We start from the raw sequence: 23,310 nt of genomic DNA on the forward strand, positions 1-23,310 counted from the left end.
CAGCAGTGTTTCATCTGGGGTTGCTTCCCATTGCCTGAAGCACCACATTTTCCAGTCCTGCCCCAGATCCCGTCTCCATTCCTGAGATTAAAGGGGAGAGCAGAGGTGTATTCCTCCCACCCCTCTCCTTCGCTGATCTCTGACCACATGCTCCAAGAGACGCCTGTTGGCGCTGCAGACTTTCTTGTCGTCTCCCACTTGCCTTTTTTTGGCGGTGGGGCCGTCTGTGCACCACAGAACCACCCTCAGCTCAGCCTCCTCTTGAAGGGCTGCAGTAACTTAATTTTCAATGAGCCCATCTTCTCTCATGCCATTTCATTTCCATAGGCAGTAATGCCAGGTGAGAGTGAAAGATAAAAACACATCCCGGTGAGGAATGATTGGGGGAAATGGCTTTTCTAATGTAAGACATAATAAAGAATTGTACTTCATTCTTCAGTGAGGAGTTTACCTGGAAAGATACGGCTGTTTAATGGTTTTCCTTTGGAAAAGGTAACAGTGTGAACTTTGGAAAACATCCTAATCAGGCCATTCCCTGACAAAGTCTCTACACAATGGAAAAAGAATACCGGTGTTGATCTTGAGAATGTGTGGGTTGTTCCAGCCTCTTTCCCTTTCCTTTTGCTACTTACACACTTGTCAAGCTCCTCAAACCAAAAGGTCCTCTGCCATTCAGGACCTTAACCAGGTTTAACCTATGTGAATGAAACACTTAGGGGCAAAGGAAGACCCTGTTAGCAGCAGTAACATGCCCCCTGAGCAGTGTAGGAAATGGCCCCATGAAAAGATTGATTCATTCTACAGAAACAGAAAATAAGGGAAAACTATTCATAAATAATACTGACTTTTAAACCAGTTATATAATAATGTAAAATCTGATATAGCCAGATTGTAATTGCAGTTCTGTGTATTCAGAGTCCATGTGTATAGTGTTTGTGTGTCTGTGTTTGGGGGAAGGGAGAGTGACACTTTAAAAATTAGGGTAAACTGGCCTGTGAGCTCACCATATGTGTTGAATTGAACACAACTCTTCTGCATTTAATGAAGACTTTAGCCTTTAGGGGTAAATAAAACATCCCTAAACAGAGATGGCCTGAATATTTTTTACTGGCTGTAATAATTAAAGCCATGAAAAAGGTGGTGGGGTTATGTTACTTATTAACTTGAATCGCTCCTAGATTTGATCAAGACGTGGTTGCTTATGGCGCTTTGTTTCATGTTTGTCCTTTGTTTCATTGACATGCTCTGCCCTGGCCTCCTTGGCACTATAAAAGCAGCCAGGCAGTTAGGAACCAGGCCCCAAAGGGCCTTTTAGACCTCCTATCCAGCTTTCTTCTTTCTCATCCCACCCCAATGACCCCACAAACTTTACAGCCACTAGAAATGAGCCTGAAATCCCCCCCATAAAGATGTGTACTTGGGCAGAGGTGAAAGGAGGAACTTGGAAGAAATCTTCTCCCTTAGAAGATTAGAGTTCAGGTATAGCTGAGAGATTTTAAAGATTGCTTTTATTTTCCTCACATGTTGAGCCAAACATTAAAAAGCAGTGAGGTTGATTATGAGAGGAACTTGGAACCCAGATGTATTAGTTTTCTATTTCTGCTGTAACAAATTACCACAAATCCAGTGACTTAAAACAACACAGATTTATTGTCGTACAGTATCTGAAGGTCAGACATCCAAATCAGTTTCACTCAGTTAACATCAGGCTGTCATCAGGCCTTTGTTTCTTTCTGGAGGTGCTAGGAAAAAATTCATTTCCTTGACTTTTCAGCTTTCTGAGGTCCTTGCATTCCTCCACTTTCAAAACAAGCACGGTTAGGCGGAGTCCTTCTCATGCTGCCATCTCTCTGATTGTCTCTTTCCCCACTCCCTTCCTCATGTACAAGGACCTTGTGATAGTATTGGGCCCTCCTGGACCATCCAGGATCATTCCCCATCTTTAGGTCAATTGATTAACAATGTTAATTTCCCTTTGCCATGTAACCTAATATAGGGATTGGGAGGTGGCTGCTATCCTGATTGGCTTCCCAGGTGGCTCAGTGGTAAAGACTCCGCCTGCTAACACAGAAGACATGAATTCGATCCCTGGGTCAGGAGGGATATCCGCTGGAGAAGGAAATGGCAACCTGCTCCAGTATTCTTGCCTAGAGAAACACATTGACAGAGGAGCCTGGCTGGCCATAGTCCATGGGATCACAAAAGAGTAGGACACAACTGAGCGTGCGCACACATGCACGTGCACACACACGCACATGCACACACAGTGTCCTGCTTCTGATACCACAGAACGTTGATAGTGTAAAGGGTAAGTGAATTGGGGAGCTCAGAAGGTTGGATAGGAGACAAATACAGGGTGTGGTGATAGAAATGGTTTTTTAAAGCTTCTTTTACAGTTTCGTAGGAAAAATACACATACACAGAGACACACACGCACACCACACACACACACACACATGCTTCCCTGGTGGCTCAGACGATAAAGAATCTGCCTACCAATGCTGGAGACCTGGGTTTGATCCCAGGGTCAGGAAGATCTCCTAGGAAAGGGAATGGCTACTTCCTCTATATTCTTGCAGGAGAATTCTCATGGACAGAGGGGCCTGGCAGGCTACAGTTCAGGGGGTCGCAAAGAGTCGGACTGAATGACTAACACTTTCATATACTGTACACACACATATATGCCATAACACAATGGAAAAAAGTAAGTCGGGTTTTATTTAACTACAATATCCAATATCACTACTGAATATAAAAAGAAATTTTAAGTGTGACATCCAAATAATTTATAATTTTAGATTGGGGGAAATTGGCATTTCAGAGGTTAAAGCGTCTGCCTCAAATGCGGGAGACCCGGGTTCGATCCCTGGGTCGGGAAGATCCCCTGGAGAAGGAAATGGTAACCCACTTCAGTATTCTTGCCTGGAGAATCCCATGGACAGAGGAGCCTGGCGGGCTACAGTCCACGGGGTTGCAAAGAGTTGGACACCACTGAGCGACTTCACTTCACTTCTATTCAAAAGAATGATCCAAGTATTATAGTTTCATTAACTTAATCATGTTTTGTGAACGTTTTTGTGCTATAATTTGTTTTTATTAACATGGCTTCAAAGGAAAACCTCCAATAAAAATGGTACTGTATTTTTAACACTAAACATCCTTTTTGGTGTGCACATCTGTTAAAATTTTATGTAGTTTTAACCACTTTGTATGTTAGGTAGCTAGGGCCTTGGTGGCTCAGAGGTAAAAAATCTGCCTGCAATGCAGGAGACCTTTTCCGTCATCTTTTCTAAAATGTTGGGAAGTGCGTTCTTTCTCCCCCTCACTCCCACCCCAAGGCCATGGCAAAGTCAACTGAGATAATAGATATGTGAAGTTCCCAGGGAGAAAAGCGCCATCTGCATTTGCATAAAGCAAGAGCTGCTCTGGTTAATCTGTCAACAGCTTCCTAGTAGAAAATGTCCCTGAAAATGGATATGCCATTTACCTATAAAGGCTTTCTTTTCCTGTGAAATTAATGGCTAAGATTTTTTTTTAAGTTATCTTAAATTTTTTCTTCTAAGGTTGAACTGATTCTAACATTTTCTTCATTTAGTTGATAAAAATTTGTGTTAAATTAGGGCTCAAGGTTGAAACTTTGATCTTGCTACAAGACAGGTTGCATTAATTCAGAATTGACTGGTGGGTCCTGGGGGTTGGGGAGATTGGAAGAAGACACCCCAGGCCTGCAAGGAGCTCAGAAATTTGAGCATCTGCACAGCAGCACTCTAATGATTGTGTTACATGGCCTAATAGAACTGCCTGCTGCTGCTGCTAAGTCGCTTCAGTCGTGTCCGACTCTGTGTGACCCCATAGATGGCAGCCCACCAGGCTCTGCCATCCCTGGGATTCTCCAGGCAAGAACACTGGAGTGGGTTGCCATTTCCTCCAGTGCATGAAAGTGAAAAGTGAAAGTGAAGTCGCTCAGTCGTGTCCAACTCTTCGCGACCCCATGGACTGAAGCCTACCAGGCTCCGCTGTCCATGGGATTTTCCAGGCAAGAGTATGGGATGAATCAGAGGACAAAACCCAAAAAGCTCAAATTGTTTCTGGGAGGCTTCTTGAAAAAGGTAGCCCTTGAAAAGTGATTCACATAGCGAGCACAAGAGAATTCCAGGCAGGGGGGATATCGGTTCATATTAGGATCAGAACTGGAAATGAGCATGTTGAACAACACACATTTGGTCACACATGTCATTGGTTTAGTTAGAGGACAGAGAGAGGGTAAATCGGGGCTCAGAGTTGTGCAAATTAGTGAAACTCTTCCAGCCTGGCAGTGGTGGGCAAAGTGGGTGTAATAATCCAAGTCCTTACAGCAGTGCAGGCCTGATGCAGGGGTTTGGGGGGAGACCCTGGAAATCTCCGGGGAGGAGAGAGGAGCTTCTTGGGCAACTGGTTTACATTGGCTGGTTAATTTGGTAGGGTCCCTGGCCGCATTCTTCACCCTCTGCTACTTGTCTGCACAGTTGGTCTTTTAAGGAGCTTTGGAGAGGAAGGTGGGCCATTGTAGATTCACTCCCGGGAGCCAGCGGAGAGGGTCTTTATAAAGACGGAGAGGGCGCCAGGGGTGGTGTTTCCTGATTTCCTGACCTTTTGCGGACACCTTTGAGAGCAGGGTGCGCCCAAGGTCACTAGGTGAGAGTAGCCCTGCGGGCTTAGACCCGGGTTGTAGGTGACTCGCGGAAAGGTGCTCCCAGTGCCCGCTGTTCAGGCGTTCGGAGGAAAGGACGGTTATTCAGGGATAGTTTCATTGCCTGCACCAGGCAGGGCCGGCATACGGACCGCGCAGTGCGGTGCGGAGAGCGGGCCGCAGCCCTGGAGAGAGGGGGCGGGGTAGGGCCAGGATGCCCCTCCGTGGTTGCCCCCGCCAACCCCACCCCTTCCCCGCCCCACTACTGTCTCACCATGGCAGTGCCTTCCGCGCGCGGTGGGCTGATGCTCAGGCCACGAGGCCGCCCTGGACAGTGTCACGGGTGGCGGACTTCAGCCGGGTCCTTGCAGCCAGTGTCGGGTGAGTGTCCAGAGTAGGGAGGAAGAACCCCTTGCGTGGTTAAACCGTTCCTGGAGCCGGGCTTTGGGGCTGGAGTCACATGAGATTCCCTAAAGCGCCCGACCCCCATACAGTCCCCCCTCCGCCCCCAAACATACACCATTTCTTCCCTGCGGAGTCTTGCTGCCCCTTCCCGGTGGACTCTGGTGGCTCTGTCCTCTGGCGAAGAACTCAGGGCTTCTGTCCGTAGTGAGGGATCCCGCGCACTCACCGGCACCTCGGCTCTGGAACCAAGAGAGTTACACGGTCGCTGCACCACAGCCGCAGCTCCACTGAGACCAGGATACTTGGATTTTAGTTTCCTTCATTAATAATCCGTTGTCCTCATGCTTCTAATTTGGATCATTCCTTGCTTTGAGAGAGGAACATGCTCCGAGGACAGATGTCAGTCTTCGTAATTAAACCTAGATTAAGTTAGTTGAGAGCAGCGGGGAGCAAGAAGTGCAGGGATTTAGGGCAAGTCCAGCCGGTCAGCCGGCCCTGCCAAGTTGGTAGTGGCATTTGGGGACTTGCCTTGGAAAGGAGTCACCCACCTCCGTGTTGAAGGGCATTGGGAGGCGGGTGGTGAGGCACAGGTGGCTCCAGCAGTGTTGGCCGGCAAACGACTGTGTTCTGCCTTGGAAAGGGGGGGGGAACGTTTCCCAGATAGGGTTTCTTTCAAAAAATAATAATTTCATGGGATAGGGCTATTGATTTGGCTTGCAAAGGGGGAAATGGTATTTATAAAAAGAGCTTGAACAAATAGAATTGGAATCAGTGAGTACTGAAATCTGATGATGGTGAGAACTCTTGTCTTAGGTGGAGATACTCTGAGGACAGTATGTGGTATGTGATTTTTATCTTATCGCTTGCTCTCTACCTTTGAGTTCTTAAAGCAGAATTGCAGACCAACAGCTTAATCAGCTACGGCTTTTTCCTTTCAAAGGTAAATTCTGAAATAAATTTGTCATGGTGCTTGCCTGTTAGATGTTTACTTTTGCGAGAACATTTTGGTATATTTTGTAACTTTTTTTTTATCTTGTCTTACTGAAGAATATTTGTTAATTATCTGAAGGTGGCTATCATGCATTTTCCAAACTGAAAAATATTCATTTAAAAAATTGACTAATTTTAATGTTGTGATACATTTTGAAAATATGCCTCAAACTTACTAATGTTCCTAACATTTAATGTTCCTAACTTACTAATGTTCCTAATGTCCTGTGTTGCACACAAGATAGACTTAGCTAAGAAAACTTTTAAAGCATTTAAAGATTTAGATCTTGACCTGGTGGGGAATTTTGGAAAAGATAAATTTGGGGAACTATCAGCTCTTTCCTGAAGGAGCTTGCTTCTGTGTCCTCAGTTGCTCCTTGTGTTTATTTCATCTGCACAAGTGTTTGGTAATCCTTTTAAAGTTTTTATTTCCCAGGCACCTGGTTTTCTTGGTTTAAGTATTTAGGAATGTCCTGTTACTTTCAGGGCTTTCAAGTTTTAGGTGAGATAGACACATTAGCATTTGAAAGTGTCTGCATTTGGTTTTGTTTCTTATTTGAACGTGTTTGCATTTGGTTTTGTTTTTTATTTTCTACTTCTTTTAACTTGAAATTAGTTGCTTTTGTTATTTAAAAAGATTAACTTTCAAGGTAGTTACTGCAGTGAAACTTTATAGAATTGTGTTCAGATACCTGCCATTAATATTTAGAGAGGCAAATTTAGCTGCTAAACAAACATAGCAGTTTGTAACAAAATAAAGTACTAAATTAATTTTCCATAGTGTGGCAATTAAGATTTCTTCATTTAAAAATGGAGAAATTTTAGAACATATCTAGTAAATGCATGGAGTGAGACTAAAAACCATAGTTACCTGAAATTTTGAAAAAATGAAAATGTTTTTGAAATATATATATTTAAAGGGGAAGACATGGGTTATACAGCCTATTTTATGCAATGTTTTTGAGGTGGTTTTTATTATTTTTCTATAATCTTTCACATTAACTTAATTTCTAGATTATTCAGTAATTCTAAAATGGATGCAGATTGCTTTAAAGATCAAACCAGAACTGGAAAAGAAGTAGAGAAAGGTTTTTCTGGAGTGTTTTTTGTTTGTTTTTAATTTTTCTAAGCACATGTTTTATGGTTATAATTTTCCTCATCCTGAAATATCCCCTGTACATCTCGAATTGGATTGAAGAGATTAATACTCAGAACTGTGAATGGAATATCAATTTCTGGGGACTATCAATTTCTGGGGAAGATAGGCCTAATCAGTTCCACCAGGACTAATTAAGCATTATGCAGATTGTTTACTAGAAAGATGCCCTGGGTAGTTTTCCCTTTAATTCACATAATCTGTAAACTGGAAAGAAAACAGCCCTCCCGTATCTTTGTACATCTTTCACCTGTCTACCAGGTGATCCAGGAACGTTTGTGAATGTTCTTCTGCGGGAAAGACTAAACTCACAAGTTCAATATTCATTTTTTGGAAGTGGTGTTTTTTCTTTTTTATTGTCTTTGTTGTAACGGGAGGGCATGGTCTGGTGTTTTGCATAAGACACGCTAATATCCTTGTGAAGTGGTATGTACACTAGAGGCTAAGCTTTTTTTTTTTTTTTTTAAGTACACTGAGCAATGAGAGAAAGTCTTCACATTCTATAAATTAGAAGAAAAATTGCCACAGCTATGACTGTCTTTGTTCTCAAAGCCATTTGAATTGCAGGCTGTGTTGGGACTGGTTCGTACTTTGTTTAACTGCTGAGACTAAAACTTCTAATTAGAGTAATTACTGGGTGGGAGCTGACTGGCGGGGCGGGGTGGGAGCCAGGGGTGTGGCTGGGAAGGGGCGCCGCACGGTGGGAACCCGGCTTGGCTGGCCCGCGGGGCGGGGCGGGCGCGGCGGCGGCCTCTCCGGGGATTGGCCCGGGAGGAGGAGGCGGCGCGCGGCGGCCGCTGCCGATATCAGCCGACGCCCGAGACGGATCCGGGCGGACTCTGGGCTCCGGCCTGCGCCTCGACGGGAGCCTCAGTAAGTAAGAAGTTTTCCTCCTTCCAGGTCGGGCCCGGGGCCGTCAGCTGGTGTTCGTTAGGAGAATTAAGGTGCTTTCTTCCCCTTCTACCAAATCCCTTCTCATTTTCCTCCTCTTAACCTCAGTCTTTCCACCAAATGAGTTTCAGCAAGAAAGCAAGCCAAGTTTAACTTGTTCACTCGTGATCGTTCTGCTTCATAAATCTGTCCTTATTTGCTCACAGCTAACAGCCCATTCTGTGGAGGTTGCATTCCCACTACCACGGTGGTATCATTTGATGTGAATGGGAGTTCTAGTTGCCTTCAAAAATACTATATGGTGCTTCTGACGGGCTCTTGCCTTTGTTTTCACACCGTTGTGCTTGTAAACATTTTGAACTTTGAGTGCATTCAAGGACATGGGCGTTGGTATTGTAATTTTTTCTGTGTATTTTATTTACGAAAGCTTCAAGGAAGACAGATCTGTTAAACAAATACATTCTGAAGTGCTGCTTACTTAAAGGAAAAGTGTAACAAATTACTGCTCAGACTGGAACCTTCTTTAGAAGTGTTGTACAGGTTAACTTTAGTCTCTAGAGCACTGTCCTCTTTGCTGTTTGTTAAAGGATGTGTGCCTACATAGTAAAGGGTTCGGGTCTTTACTCTCAATTCCTAGAAAACATTCTTAGTTGGAAACGTAGCCCAAGTTTTAAACTTTGATTCTTTAGAAAACTTTGTTAGGATTGCCCTAGAGGGAGCAGCCTGTTCATGTTTTGTCTCAAAGGTAACTACTACTTGTAAAGTTCTGAGATGAGATCCTACAGTGTGAAATCAACAGGAAGGTGGTTTTCAATCTATGAAGTTTCATTTAGTAAATTAAAAAATCTGTGCTCATCTATTGTTTTGGTGAAGGTCTGTGATCACTGATTTTTCAAATTGACTTGTTATAAGTAAGTCAGCTTCACTCTGGAATATAATGTGTAGATTACAATTGGTATGTCGTAACTTCCATAAAAGCACAGTTGCAGAAATTCTGTTAAAATGTAGAGAGTAAAATATTTTTTGAAGTTTCTCCTTTTAGTTTTAACTATATAAGAAAAAACCTCTTAAAAACTACACAAAGAAAATAGTTTTCATTTCCTCTCTCTTTTTTTTTTTTAACATAAATTCCGAAATTTATAAAGCAGATGAGCTTGGATACTCAGAAGAGGAAAGGTTTGTCTTTTTTGTAGACTTGACTGTTTTTCATTAAAATTGAATAAACAACTCAAAAACTTAGAAATGTCTTAACATTTCTTGTAATTTCCAAAAGTTCTGTGCTATTAAAATGTATTATGCTTATTAAAAATACTACTAAATTTTTCTTATACGAGCACGTTATACATACATAAAGGCAGATATAAAAAGCATGCCAAAACTTGAGTACAATTTGTATGAAGTTGCTTCAGGAGTCTCTGAAGAATAACTTGCAATACTTGAGATTTTAGTAGTTTACTTACTACTAGTAAACGTACATTATGTTTACTCATCTTCATGCCAACCAGGAAATATGAAAAGGTGTTGGTAGGTCTCAGACCTGCTAGGATTTTAGGTTCGTGGTTAGTAAGTGGTTAATAAGTATGTGTCTGTTTTGCCTCTTTGAAGACTTACTTCTGTTGATTGCCTTTGACGTATTTGAGTTCACGTGAGAGCATTTTTCTGTGGCAGCAAACAAGGACAAATTTCAGATTTCCTGCTCCTATAACCAGCTTCAGGCTGGTCCGGACCATGAGTCCAAGTTGGAGCTCACAGTAGACGTAAGATTGTCTGAATAATCTTATGTATATATATTATATATATAAATATATATGTATGTGTATGTATATAATGTCTAAATTCTGATGACAGTAAGAACATTTTTATAATACTCTTTCAGTCTGCTTGTTGGGAATAGTTCTTATCGTGATGAGAAGTACATTAATTTATGAATTACTCAGTCCTTTGTGCATAGTGTGCAACTTTGGGTAAACAAAGCTGGCATCATTCATGTGCGTTCAGTTTATGGTTCTGGTTCCCATTCACCTGTTTGTTTCACCATCTCACATGATGTGCACATAAGACAGCCATTTCTCTCTCACACAAAATGCTGACCTATTAAGAGCTTTTACTCCCTTCACATGCATTGAGGTTGAGGTGGAAGGGAGAGAAGGAAGCATTAAAAATGAAGGAAGCATTTCTTTAAAGTGTGTGAAACTTGTTCTCTGCCTTTCTTTTTCCTGAAGCTCTTTAAGTCCATTGTTTTTTTCAATAATGTGAATTTCTGTGTCTAAGTGACCCTTAAGAAGTTAATTAATTCTTTGCTCTGTTCCTCAATAAAACTTTTCAAAGTTAATCCAGGATATAAAATGTCTGGACTAGAATCCGAAAGTATATGGAATTGGAGTGAAATCTGACTCCTGGGCTTTATATACGTTAAATCATTCTCAGAAAACTGAGACATTGGATAGTAAATTGTACAGTACTCTCACCACATTTTTATTAAGTAAAAACAACTTGATTCCTTTATTTTGAGAGCAGTAATTTTTGTATTTGGACTCTTCGCCCTCTTCCACCTCACACCCCCATTTCTCTTTAGTTGTGGTTGGTTGTACATGTCGTTAAGAATATGTTTCTTTGTCAACTTTATGACAGAAACCACAACAAATTGTCAACGTGTGACTAATATTTATGTTTAGTTTGAGTTTGGTAGAAAGCATAAGAAGAATATTAGAAATTAAAATCTTAACAAAAGTGATAACTTAGGTTGTTTTGACTATGCACCTATGAAGAAGAAAGGACAGGAACTAGGAGTAATAGAATGTTAGTATTTTCCACCAGAATAAATAACCCAAGAGTGCAGTTTGTTTGTGATTATTATGTTCTCTGCTTAAAAATTTGAGTGTACGTGTGTGTCTTGTCCTTCAGTTGCCCGTCTTACGCCGAGCACCAGAGCATGAGTTGGTTTCTTCCTCCTCTTTCTCTGGCTGTTCCTCACCTTGCAACTCTTGTTAGTGTTTTTGTGGCTTACTTTTTTTTATAGATGTTAACTTTGATAATTTTTTAAAACATAATCTGTAATAACAAGTTTTAACGAGACTGGAAAGCCAAAGGACAGGTCTCTGTGAGAGATACTCCTGTTGAATCCCTGCGCTTCGTGCGAGATGGGTTGTTACGTGCAGTGCAGTCTGGCTTATTCATTAGTTTAAAAACACTGCAGAACCATCGTTTTGTTGATTGCTTCCAACTACAGTTGAGGAGGCATTTCAGTTATTTTACCATTAACTTTTTTTTTTTTTACATTTTTTTTTTTAAATTTTATTTTATTTTTAAACTTTACATAATTGTATTAGTTTTGCCAAATATCAAAATGAATCCGCCACAGGTATACATGTGTTCCCCATCCTGAACCCTCCTCCCTCCTCCCTGCCCATATCATCCCTCTGGGTCGTCCCAGTGCACCAGCCGCAAGCATCCAGCATCGTGCATTGAACCTGGACTGGCAACTCGTTTCATACATGAATTTTACATGTTTCAATGCCATTCTCCCAAATCTCCCCACCCTCTCCCTCTCCCACAGAGTCCATAAGACTGTTCTATACATCAGTGTCTCTTTTGCTGTCTCGTACATAGGGTTATTGTTACCATCTTTCTAAATTCCATATATTTGCGTTAGTATACTGTATTGGTGTTTTTCTTTCTGGCATTAACTTTTAAAGTAAAAACCTGTTATTAATACAAGTTTCCAAAACTTTTTTAAAATTTTGATATATTTAAGTTGTGTATTTTGGGGACTTGTTTTGGTTTAGAAGTGAGTATCACTTGTGGCTTGAATTTTCATCTGTAGCTATGTAAGTTTTCTTTCAGTAGAGTTTTAACCTAAATCACTGAACTGTTGCTTGACAGCTGTTCTTGAAGTCATTTTTTTTGTATTACTCCATCTTTCCATGTTGGACATTAAGTCCTTTATTTAAATTTGATAAGAGTATCTGGCATGAAGTAGGTGATGCATGAAATGAGCAAGATAGGATTCCACCCCTTAAGGAGTTGCCTTAAAAAGGTACATTCTTTTTATAGAGGTTAAAATATGGTTTTGTTTGAACTCAGCTTTACTTGTATAAACTAAAAAGAGAAGGATCCTATTTTTATCCATAAAATTTTGAAAAACTTAATTTCAGTAAATCCTGATTTTTATTTCCTCCCACTTGCTAATCACCTGTAATTAATGGAGGAAACCACTGTTTTCAGACTGAATATCCCTAATCCTTAGGAATATTGTTTAGCCTCTTAAGTCATGTCCGACTCTTTGCAACTTCACGGACTGTAGCCCGCCAGGCTCCTCTGTCATGCCATTTCCCAGGCAAGAATACCGGAGTGGGTTGCCGTTTACTTCTCCAGGGGATCTTCCTGACTTGGGGATCGAACCTAGGTCTCCTGCATTGGCAGAAGGATTTTTTTTTTTTTTTTTTTTTTTTAACCACTGAGCCACCTGGGAAAGCCTCTATTTGTACATAGGAACACCTTAATTTTGTGCACATTAATAGACCACTTTTTACCAGGAACGTAGGGCTATACAAAATAAACTCAATGTTAAAAGAATCTAACGTTGATGCAATTATTTTCTAGAAGTACTAAATTTGTAACAGATTATCTGATTTTGACATTGATTCTGGGTTTGAGTGAAATTACACTTACTGATTTTCCCTTGGGAAAAAACTCTGGAAATCTTTGATGGTTCATTTGTATTATAAATGACAACATAAAAATCTAAGCACGTGACTGATGCAGTGCTTTATGTATATTTTCAAAGCATTTGGAAAATTTTAAGTTCTTTCTATATTTCTTTGTTTTTTTTCCCTTTTTATTCTTTATACCTTATAAACTGTTGTGTTGAGGACTGACTTTCAATAGATTGCAGCAAGGGAAGTGCTCTATAATTCTTTGAATATTTGAGCATTGCTTGCACACAACTTACGTCTTAGATTCATGGTGTTATTCATCTTGGCTTAGAGAAGTACTGACATCAAAACTTTTGAGATCTATGTTGCTTTCAGATATTGTTGTTATGACTAAGAATAAAGAGACTGTGATAGATTTCTTGGTGCACAGTCCTGCTAGGGGATCTACTTTTAACTAACTCCTTTACAGAAGACCCTGGTTTCCAGGTTTCTAGCTCAGTACTTTGCTAGAGCATATGCTTTAATCATTTATGCATTTCAGTGCTGAGATTACAGTATTAAATTTCTTTATAAAGTGGATCTTCTCTCCTTTAAGTAAATTACTGGGAAATTTTTAACATGGTTTAAGAAAAATAGTTCAGCTTGATCTAGAGGCAGAAAAAAAAGACCAGGCAGCTCATGTAGGTTACTAGGGAAGAAGTTGACGTAAAGAGTTTATTTCTTTTTGTGTATCTTCAGAAGGTTATTCACAGAAATCAGCCATAATCTACCTTCTCTTCCTAACTTATCACCCACTTAATAACATTTCTTTTCGTTTTAGCATTCTACAGAAACAGTTACATCTTATTCTTTTTAGTAGCTGCTTAATACTCTGTTGTGCGATGGTTATATACCATAGCCACGATTTTGACACACAGATTTTGACTGTCAATTTTCACAATAAAGGTCTTTTCGTATGGTGGGCTTTTGAAAGTCATAAATTAGTTGGTATGCAAACAATTTTGAATTAGAAAATATCACTTTATAACTTAGGAATTCAGATTCATAAAATCTGTGCTCTTATTTTAGATAAATGTATACTCTTTTGGAAGATAAATTATTAAATACAGTATTAACTTAGGTAAGAGCATTAATTCTAAAGAAAGGAAGCAGATTTCTATTGAGAAAAACAAACCCCAAACCTGTGAATACAAGAAGTTAGAAGTATCTGAGTGTTTCGAGTGTTCCAAATTCTTTAGAAAGCCTTAAACAAGCCCGACATGGAGCAGGAGTGTTGTCCTGACAGGATGAATGGACTGAATCATTTAGGAATTTATAGTTTCTTCCTCATGAGCAATAGTTTTCTTAAGAAGCATAAAATTCAGATCAGGAATGGTATCCCTTTGGCCCCTTTGGTTATTGGTCTGGCAAGTTCCTGAATAGGGAAAGCAGACGCAAAGATACCAAGCATCTCTTATAAAATATTTTGGAATTTTCAGTTAGAGTGTTTACAAAGACTTATTTTCCAAACTGTTATGACATAAACCATTAGTGTACACGATTATAAGAGCTGACAAGAGGATTGCATTTTATGTAGTTTAAATAATATGCTTTGTATCAAATTGCATACAGTTTGGCTAATAATATTTTTGCAAAAGTTAGGAAAGTGTTAGCGCATGAAAATTTGACCTTTGTAATGTGACATGAGTGAGATTTGAGAATGATTTATGCCAGTGAATTATTTCAGATGCTCTTTGCTAATAATGGTGTGGATTTTGGTCACTGTGGTGTCACTTTTGGAAGCACCACAACAAAACCATGGCTCAGAAGCTTGGTAATCTTTTTCAGCTGCAGCAGTTAGACTTGTTTTTCCCAACAGTATATACTTTTTGTGTGTGTGAAATGGGTTATAGAAATATGCTTGAGTTTCCCTAAAATTTGTCTGTAGACATACTGTCTGTAAAGATGTTTGATAATCAGAAATACTGATTATGCTGGATAAATATGTCTCTTCATTGATTCCTTTATTTTGAAGAAAATCATTTTCATTTTTAATTATTTTATTTGGTGACTTTCATTGGTTGGCAAATCAAATTTCTGTCCCCAAAATAATATGAACCAGAGACTTCTGTTCTTAAATTTGGCAGTTCTGTAAAATGTATTCATTTTCTTCAACATGGAGAGGATGGTTTTTCTTTTGGAAGTTTTGTTTTCAGGAGCAGTTTAGATCAATTGGGTTTTTCTGCTATACAAGTTGTAATTTTAGACTAAAAACATTTTATCATGATAACATTGACAACAGATCTTGGCCAGACACCTGCCTATGTATATTTTATTAAATAGTTCATTTTTCTCGCTTAAAAATGTTTATCATTAAGAAAATGACAGATGAAAGATCAGTGATGTGAGGGCCACGGCCCTGGCCAGTGTTTGGAGCAGACAGAGTCAGCTTCAACAGAGTTCTGATACCCTGGATTTTGTGTTTCTTTTTGGGTCGTGAGGAAGAACTCTTGTTTTGAGGAACTTCGTAGATTATTATCTTCATTGTACACCATTTTCAAAAATCATTGTATGACAATTGATACAGTTTAGAGAATTTTACATATTTTATTTTGGTTTGAAACGGCATCTGAGAGAGAACTCGGCTTACTTAAGCTCGGTCTTGCGTCCCTTAGTCGGAGCTCCTTGTTGCGCTTAGTGGGAAGAGCGTGTGAATGAGAGCGATTTGCTGTCACACCTGTGTGGACCTGGGGGCACCTGAGAGCGTGGAGTATGGAGGGTGTGTTTTCTGAGAAGAGTAAAAAGTTTGTAAGACTTTGGGGGACATCTTACTTAAAAGACCTTTTACATCTACGGGATTACCTTTTTAATCCAAGGGGCAAAGGACAACTGCTGTCTCTTTTGTGCCTCTGTGCCAGAAAACGTGTGACTTTCAAAGGTCAGCCGCCCTGATTCTGGTTTGGACCCTGCTTGTGTTGAATTTCAGCCAGCGTACCGGAGAATTTGAGATTTTCCTCCCTCCCCCATTTCTTCTGTTTTTGTTCAGTGTAAACAGTTCCTGCCGTAGTAACATAGACAAATATAGCAGAGAATGCTTTTCTGGAAGAAGAATGCTCCCTAAGCATTTTTTAACCATTTTTGGGAAGAATTGATCTTTCTGTGTATTTCAGACAAACTGAAAGAGAGGGAGGCCGTTGCTGTAAAGTGAAGTGACATCATATGTATTGCCCCCATTGATCCGCTTTTAGTCTCCAGCCAGGATAAAAGGAAATGGCATCAGGGAGGAAGCATGCTTCATTTAGGCACAGATCCCAGAGTGATAATGGGGTAATAATAGAACTCACGCCACTGTCATTCGGAGGCCGCATCAGTCCCAGGCTCATTCCCCGTCTGGAAGCCTCTCTGAGACTTCCTTCGTGTGCGGCTGCAGCTCGCCAGCTGGGCTGCGAGGGGAGGTGCCCGCCTTCGCTTTTGGAGGGGTGCAGCCGTTTTGACATGGACATTTCCATGCCCCGGGTTCCTTGTGTTGGTCCCACCTGTGCAAGGTCAGTAGTGAGATGCATTTGGGAACATGATCTGATCGAGGCTAGCTGGCCCTTTCAGAGTCCTGCTTATGGAAGAAGTGGTGGAGGGGCCTCGGTCGTGTGGGTGGTCTTCAGGGAGCAAGGAGTGAGTGATGCTCCCGTGACAGCAGTAAGAGGCTGGGAGGCTTCAGAAAGAGTCAGGGTTTGTTTTCTTTGTGCTCCTTGTAGACTTGGAAGGTGGATTTGGAAAATCCATATTTTCTTTCCAAGAGCCTGCGTAGAAACCTTTAGAACTGTTCAGACTTGTGTGGCTTGCCTCAACCCTTAGGTTGACTGGGAAAAAATTACAAGGTAGACTTTTCTTCTCTCTTTGTGCATTTCTGGGTAATTAGCAGTCATGGAATCCTCCATGTTTAGAGCATGAATACAGACTTCTAAAATTCTTAACAAATCTCATTGTATTGACTTGACCTTCTTTGGTATTTTATTTTCTGTGTTCGAGTTAAGTTTGCCAATGTTGTAAAGTTCTCTATTTCAAGTACCCGCATGACTTTGGCACCCCATGCCTATTTTGTCTGAGTTTCTGAGGCAGATGCATTTTAAAAATACCAAGCTGGTTTCCATATGGAAAAAATAATAACCCCGTCATGAGTTCCTTGTTTGTGCAAAGGAAAGAACTTTCTATTCCTATCACTGTTGAACTGTGGGTGTGAGTGCTACTAGACCCTCAGAAATAAAGACAGGTTCTTTCTATCATGTCGGAAGGGGCTGCTTTCTCAGGAGATAATGCGCTGAAGCAAGCGCTTTATTTTTCTTAATCACTCCATGGTGTGACTAAAGCCATGTCTGTCTCCACCCGGCTCCGTACTGCTGTATTAAACACAGTTGGCCTAGAAGTCATGTGAAATTTAATTTGATTTCTACGTGGGTGGGAGTGGAGTGACCCGCACAGCATTTCCCAGTGCTGCTGTGCCAGCTGCCAGGGCGGGTGGCACCCAGCACTGCGTCTGAGCTCGATTGCTCATGTATAATATCTCTCAGTTGCTTTGCAAACATTTTAGTTTATTACTTAGTACTTCTTTTTCATTATAGGGTGGTTTTATAGGGAGTAAATGTTTATTTTACAAAGAGAAATGTGCTGTATTAAAGTGAGTGACTTACCACATTTTTGCTTTAATATCCTCTTTTCAATCTTTAATCTCACGTGAACATTATGTAATGTTTACTCACTTATTTGTGACTGAAGGATACTGAATTAGTTTTGTTTTCTGTGTACTGAAATAGCATTTGATCACTAATTTGAAATACACCCTCCCTCCCCAATTAGAAGAGTTACAGTTGAAAGCCAGATGGCTACAAGTTGTTTACTGAAAGTCACTTGTACAAGTCCATTCTGAAGAATGCTGCACATTATGGAGGAATGTTCTCGTTCTCTGTGTTGGTCCTTGGTGCCTCTGCCTGCCTCTGAACAAGCCGCTTCTTGCATCAGTCACGGGATGCCTTAGTGAAGGAGGAGGGAGAGCTGGTGGGGTGTGTGCATGCCTGCTCTTTACCTTTCTCCAATTAAAGTAAATTAAACTTAACAAATAACCACCAAGGCTTGACTCCCCTCCCTTCTATCTTGGCTGCCCATCTTAAGTCAGGGGGCTTAGTCTTAAGTATTTTTCCATTGTGTAAAATTAGGAGAGCACAGAAACTTGCAGTGATCCTCTTGATTCTGTTTCTCTGTGCAGGTATGTATGAACTTTTTGTTTAGAAGGAAACTGCAAGAGAGGTAAAAGTGTGAATCCAGGTATTTTGATAGGATCACATATTAGTAACTCTGAACTGGAGTTGATTGGTTAAATCCAGTTAGGGTAAGTTGAAGACCAAACTGGTCATCTTACCCAGGGTTTCTTTCCTCCCTGGGTCTCTCTAGTCTAAACCAAATCCTCAACTGACAATAGGCCTCTTTGTAAGCTCAGGCATATAATAGGGAGATGCTTTTCTTTCTACTCCTTCCTTCTCTGTAATTCCACAAATTGGCTGGGCTTGTTCTTGCTGTGTTTAGTTAGTGATTGAGGCCCCCACCCCCAGGTGATGGGTGTTCTGTGCTGTATCAGGCTGGGCCTTTCCCTAGAAGCTGTCTTCTTGCGTAGCTGTGGCTACCCTAAATTGGCTGCCTGTGGAAGCACTGCTGATCAATTTTGAGAGTGCTCCTGGGGCTGCAGGACTGGCCAGCCATTCTGACCCGATCTGGGGACGCCCCCCCACCCTGCCCCTGTACAGGCAGGTGGGCTGCTGCTGGACGCGCACCAGCCAGGCCACTGCAGTTAAGGCAGAGGTTGGGGGTGGAGGCACGTGGAGCACGTTTTGGAAAGGGATGTAGCCATGGGGTGGGGACAGACCGTTTTGAGGAGAAAGAATAGACTCTGTGAGAAGGGTTCAAGTGCAGGAGGGCAGTCAGGGAGTGGCCTTAGGGGGAAATGAGGGTTACAATCAGGGCTGGGGCTGAAGGTTTAGCCTCCACCAGAGGAAAGCCCCTCTTGGAATGCAGGGAAGGAAGATCCAGAGAGCGAGACTGCAGGGAGATGGATGGGAAAGAACGTGAGGGAACCTGGGGCGCGCACGGAGTCTCAGCTCTGCTTCCTGATCAGGAATGCCAGAGGCTGGGTGAGATGCCTCCCTCTGCCCGGGGCCACGAGGGCCCGCTGGCCAAGCGCTCGCGGTGTGAATGGTGTTCAAGGGTATGGTATGGATGCTCCGCAGCAGCTGTGGTTCTGGACTTGGTCTGTTTTATAAAACAGCAGATTTAATAACAAGATATTAAAAGTAGCCTCCTGTGTCTGAAACTGGAGAAAATGGAAAACTGGCTTTTTGATACTAGTCATTATGTTGTAAATTGATACCTTTAAAGCATCTTACAAACACAATAGTTTTAATGGAAGGAAATTAAGTGTTCTCCTGTATAATCTCACAGGGTCAGTGCTGAGTTGTAACCCTGTTTTTGCTGAAGCACCTTTCTTCTGTCAGCTTGAGAGAGGATCCACCCTTGACTCTTTAGCGGATGGAGTGATGTTATGAAATGAAAATACCCAAGAATCAAGTGTTGTGCCTTTGTGTCTGTCCATCTGCCTAGAGGGAAGTGAGGGTTTTATTAGACCTTAGAAAAGTGAGGCGAGAAAATAATAGGAAATGCTTTCTTTGTGGCATTACATGGTAAATGTCATGTATGCGGTCTCTACTGGGTTTTCCTTCAAGCACGTTTTGGAAAAGTGTGTGTGTGAATGGAGGCAGGAGGCAGAGGCGGACTGCACATCTGGGGGCAGAAAGGTAAAGAGAGGATGGGGGAGAAACCAATAATTTTAAAAATTTCTTTTAGAGAACAAAGTAGAGATTAAAATCCAGGTGTTCTTGTGAATATTATGTTGCTATAGTATTGACTTTCAGAACTGTAAGTTTGGGTTAGTTGACAAGGATTGTCTGGGCATAGGCAGGAATGGAGAAAAGCTAAATGTCAAGAACAGTGGAATTCATAGTAATTCTTTTAAAACCTTCATTTTAGAATAAATATTTTTTGGTTCCTACAAGATGCATCTTAAATTGATTTTTTTTTTTCTTTTGTCAATAGTTTGAGTTCTGTGCTAGAGGCTTGTCTAGGAACTAAGTTCTTGGATTTCACAAGTATTGTTTCTTCACAGATTACTTTGTGTTATTTTTGAAGTATTAATATATAAAAACATCTTCCTCTTTTTCCCTTTAAATGGTAATGCCATTTTTCCTTAGCCTGTATGAAAACTCAGGAATGTGAGTGACCTTGTGTAGTTGGGGTGGGGTGGCTGTATATATATGTATATAATCATACATAACAACCTTTTTTCTGATGGAATAGTAAACTTAACAGTTTTTATAATGGATTATGAGACATGGCTCTAGTTTTATTGCATGTTCTTTATTTCTTGGTGTACATTTGCAAGATTTATGTTTTAAAGAAGGAAATATGAAAGTTGCTTCTTATTTCTGTTAAACTTTAATGTGTTTACCTAAAATCAGATGGTTTCTTAAGAGTATTTGTCTAGGCTAAATGACATGTTTTGGCATATGCATCCTGTAAAGAAAAAGATCTAATAAAACCATGGTAATGTTTTAAGATAAGCATAGTTTTTATCATTCACGGTGTATATGTACATTGTCATCACATTGTACATCTTAAAAAAAAATTCATGGTGTACAACCTAAAAAAAAAAAAGATAAACCCAGTTTTGATCTGCCCTTAAATATAGAACTGACATGAAAAACCCATGGAAAGTGGGATTCATCAGGCGCCAGAAAGCAGTGTCTTTGGAGAAGCCATGTAAACCTTGAGGTTTTACCAGAGTCAGGTCTCCAGTCTTCCCATGTTTCAGACAGCCACTGCAAGTGCCCAGGTTACCCTGGTTTGGCTGGCTTTGGTCTGAACATTTGGGTTTAATTTCTTGTAAGCTGAATGGCATCTTCACAGGCTGTGTGGTTTTGTCCTCAGCTTCTTCCAGACCAACTGGTCTTGCTTCTGGAGCATCTATTGGAGCAGAAGACTGTGACTCCACGAACTCTGCAGAGCCTTGAGAGGATATACCGCCTCTCGGAGCAGGATGCCGAGGTAACGAGAACACCCTCAGAGTTTAAACCATGGGCCCTCACTGCTGGTGAAGATGGATGGTCCCGTTGTGTCCCAAACTATGGAAACTGCTTCCCTGGTGGTGTGCTCCAGTAGGGGCCTCTGATCCTGGGCATTACCACGGTACTTCTAAGTCCTGAGTTTTCCCCCCTTTCCTCTTAAATTGCTAAGACACATATAAGTCTCCTAAAGGAATGAGCGGACGAATGGAAGGTTTCTGAATTATGAACTTGGGTGTATCATTGTGTGCATGACGGTGGTGCCGTCCTGTTGCATATTAAGGAAACTTGGCTCAGACTTGCCAGAGCTTCTTGGTTGCATTCAGTTAGAACAGGAAGGGAGCCATGTGTAAAGGAAATGAAAACTAAATCTTAACAGCCGTGGTTTGAAAAGCAAAATTGAATGCTGTGGGAAAGCAATATGATGTGGTCCGTAATATCTTTTAGCTTATTATGAAGAATGCAATGTGAATCCTAAGATGAGTTCCAGGGTTTTTTTTAAATACATAAAATAATAAATATTGTATTTAGTCATCTTAAGTTAAACACACACACACACACACAGAAAAATTCTCTTATATAAAACTCTTAAAAAGCAAACATTTGATTTATATTCATTTGAGAATAAATGAACGTTTGAAAGCCGTACAGTCCAATATGGTAGCCATTAGCCCATGTAGCTGTTGAGCACTTGGTATGTGGCTGTTGTGCTGTAAGTGAACTATGTGGGTACTGGAGACATAGTATAAAGAGAAGCAGAATGTCTCAGTAATTTCTTCTTATCAATTACAGTGTCAGAATGATACTTTGGACATGTTGGGTTAAATAAAATATTTTTAAAATTATTTTCACAATTCTTAAGATGGAGTTAAGTCAAGAAAAGCCTGCTCATTATTAGATTAAAAGGTAAGATGGGCATTTGTTATACATTTTAAAACCCTTACATAAATTCAGGAGTTAATTGAAAAACTCCAGAGGAAACATATGTAGCTTTTTACCCATCTCAGCATAGATCAAACATGCAACTGTTGCTGTTTATTTCAGCTCTTATATTTTTGTTTATAGGAGATTCCAAATGCCAGCCTGTTATTTTTAATTAGTGTTTAAAAGAGGTTTCTATTTATAGGCATGAGGTTATGCTTTAATCAGGACTGAATACCACTGAAATGCCAGGCCCCAGTGACGGGCAGTGGGCAGACGAAGGCGGGAGGATCAAAGCAGGTCCCGGGCACCTGTCACTCCTCACCAGAAGCTGGGAGGTGGGAGACCCTGTTTTCTCCCATTCCTGTTGGCATAAACATAAGGCACATTGTGTCCTTAACTCACAGATCAACTTTGTTGTTATATGTAACTTCTTAAACCTTTGAGAAATATAACCAGTTTTATTTTGGCTGCTTGTTTTGTGTCTCAGACTGCACTGTGAAGTCCAAAGCCAGAGCAGTCTCTTCAGGCTTGGCTCTTGGGTGTTGAGAGACTGGGGTCTGGGGGAGGCTTTGGTTGGTGTAAGTAACTGGCCTGGTCCATGCAGTTCACAGATCCTCACTCTGCCAGGCACTAGGGATATAGCGATGGCAAGGGTCATCCTCAGCAGGTTGGGATTCTTTGGAAAAACAGCTCATGAGTAAATGAACAGGACAGTTTCATATAACAGCTTCAAAGGAGGTTACAGGTGAAAGTGAGCTCAGTGTCCCTAGATAGACTTCAGGAAAGGCCACAGGAAAAGGTGACATTCAAGCCAGGACCTAAGGGCAAGAAGGAGTTGGCCATACAGAGCCGGGGGGTCCAGGAGTGATTTCCATACAGAGCTGACAGCATGACATATGCTAGGAGAGGGGTCAGCAAACTTTCTGTAAAGGAGAAGATTTTAATATTCCAGGCCATACAGTTTCTGTCACAACTATTGAACTTTGCTGTTAACAGCTGCCTTAGTATATAAGCAAACAGAAGTGCCTGTGTTTCAGTAAAGTTGTTTATGGACCCTGAAAATTGAATTTCATATAATTACCACATCTCAAGATAATTCTTTTTGTTAGGTGTTCCTTTTTAAAGCTATTCTAAAACATCCACAGCACTCTTAGCTGTGGGCTGGTTTGGCCTGCCCCATCCTGAGTTTGTTGACCCCTGCCCTGGGGCCAGTAGGATTGAGGTCAGGGGTGGATAGGGCCTGGATTAGGGCCTTAGGGCCCTGAGGCCCAACATACCACTGCCTTGCCCCCTTCCCAGGCCCTCTGAGGCCCTGGCATCTAGTCAGTTACACTGACAGCGTGTCTCACTGTGAGGTTTCCTTGAAATGTCACTCAGAACCAGGAAAACAATAGGATATTGGCCAACCAGGGTGTTTTCTAGAAACTTCATTAGTTTAAGTGTGATTTACTGTGACACTGATTAGCAGGAATTTTGTTGACT

General features: G+C 41.1%; 1 protein-coding gene and 1 long non-coding RNA gene across 2 annotated transcripts in view; one reads left to right on the forward strand and one right to left on the reverse strand.

Annotated features, from left to right (window-relative positions):
- AOPEP (aminopeptidase O (putative)) overlaps nucleotides 1–23,310 on the forward strand; it is a 423,521-nt gene that overhangs the window by 376,219 nt on the left and 23,992 nt on the right. The window contains exon 14 of the mRNA XM_055578992.1: nucleotides 20,771–20,887. Coding sequence (XP_055434967.1) covers nucleotides 20,771–20,887 — 117 coding nt within the window. The remainder of the gene's footprint in view (nucleotides 1–20,770; nucleotides 20,888–23,310) is intronic.
- Nucleotides 4,408–5,712, reverse strand: LOC129650475 (uncharacterized). The gene is made up of 4 exons (XR_008713787.1): nucleotides 5,623–5,712; nucleotides 5,301–5,493; nucleotides 4,944–5,119; nucleotides 4,408–4,742 (listed from the first exon to the last, which is right to left on the reverse strand). It is a non-coding gene; the product is annotated as an uncharacterized LOC129650475 (long non-coding RNA).

Source organism: Bubalus kerabau, chromosome 4 (assembly GCF_029407905.1).
Source record: "Bubalus kerabau isolate K-KA32 ecotype Philippines breed swamp buffalo chromosome 4, PCC_UOA_SB_1v2, whole genome shotgun sequence".
Classification (NCBI taxonomy): Eukaryota; Metazoa; Chordata; class Mammalia; order Artiodactyla; family Bovidae; genus Bubalus; species Bubalus kerabau.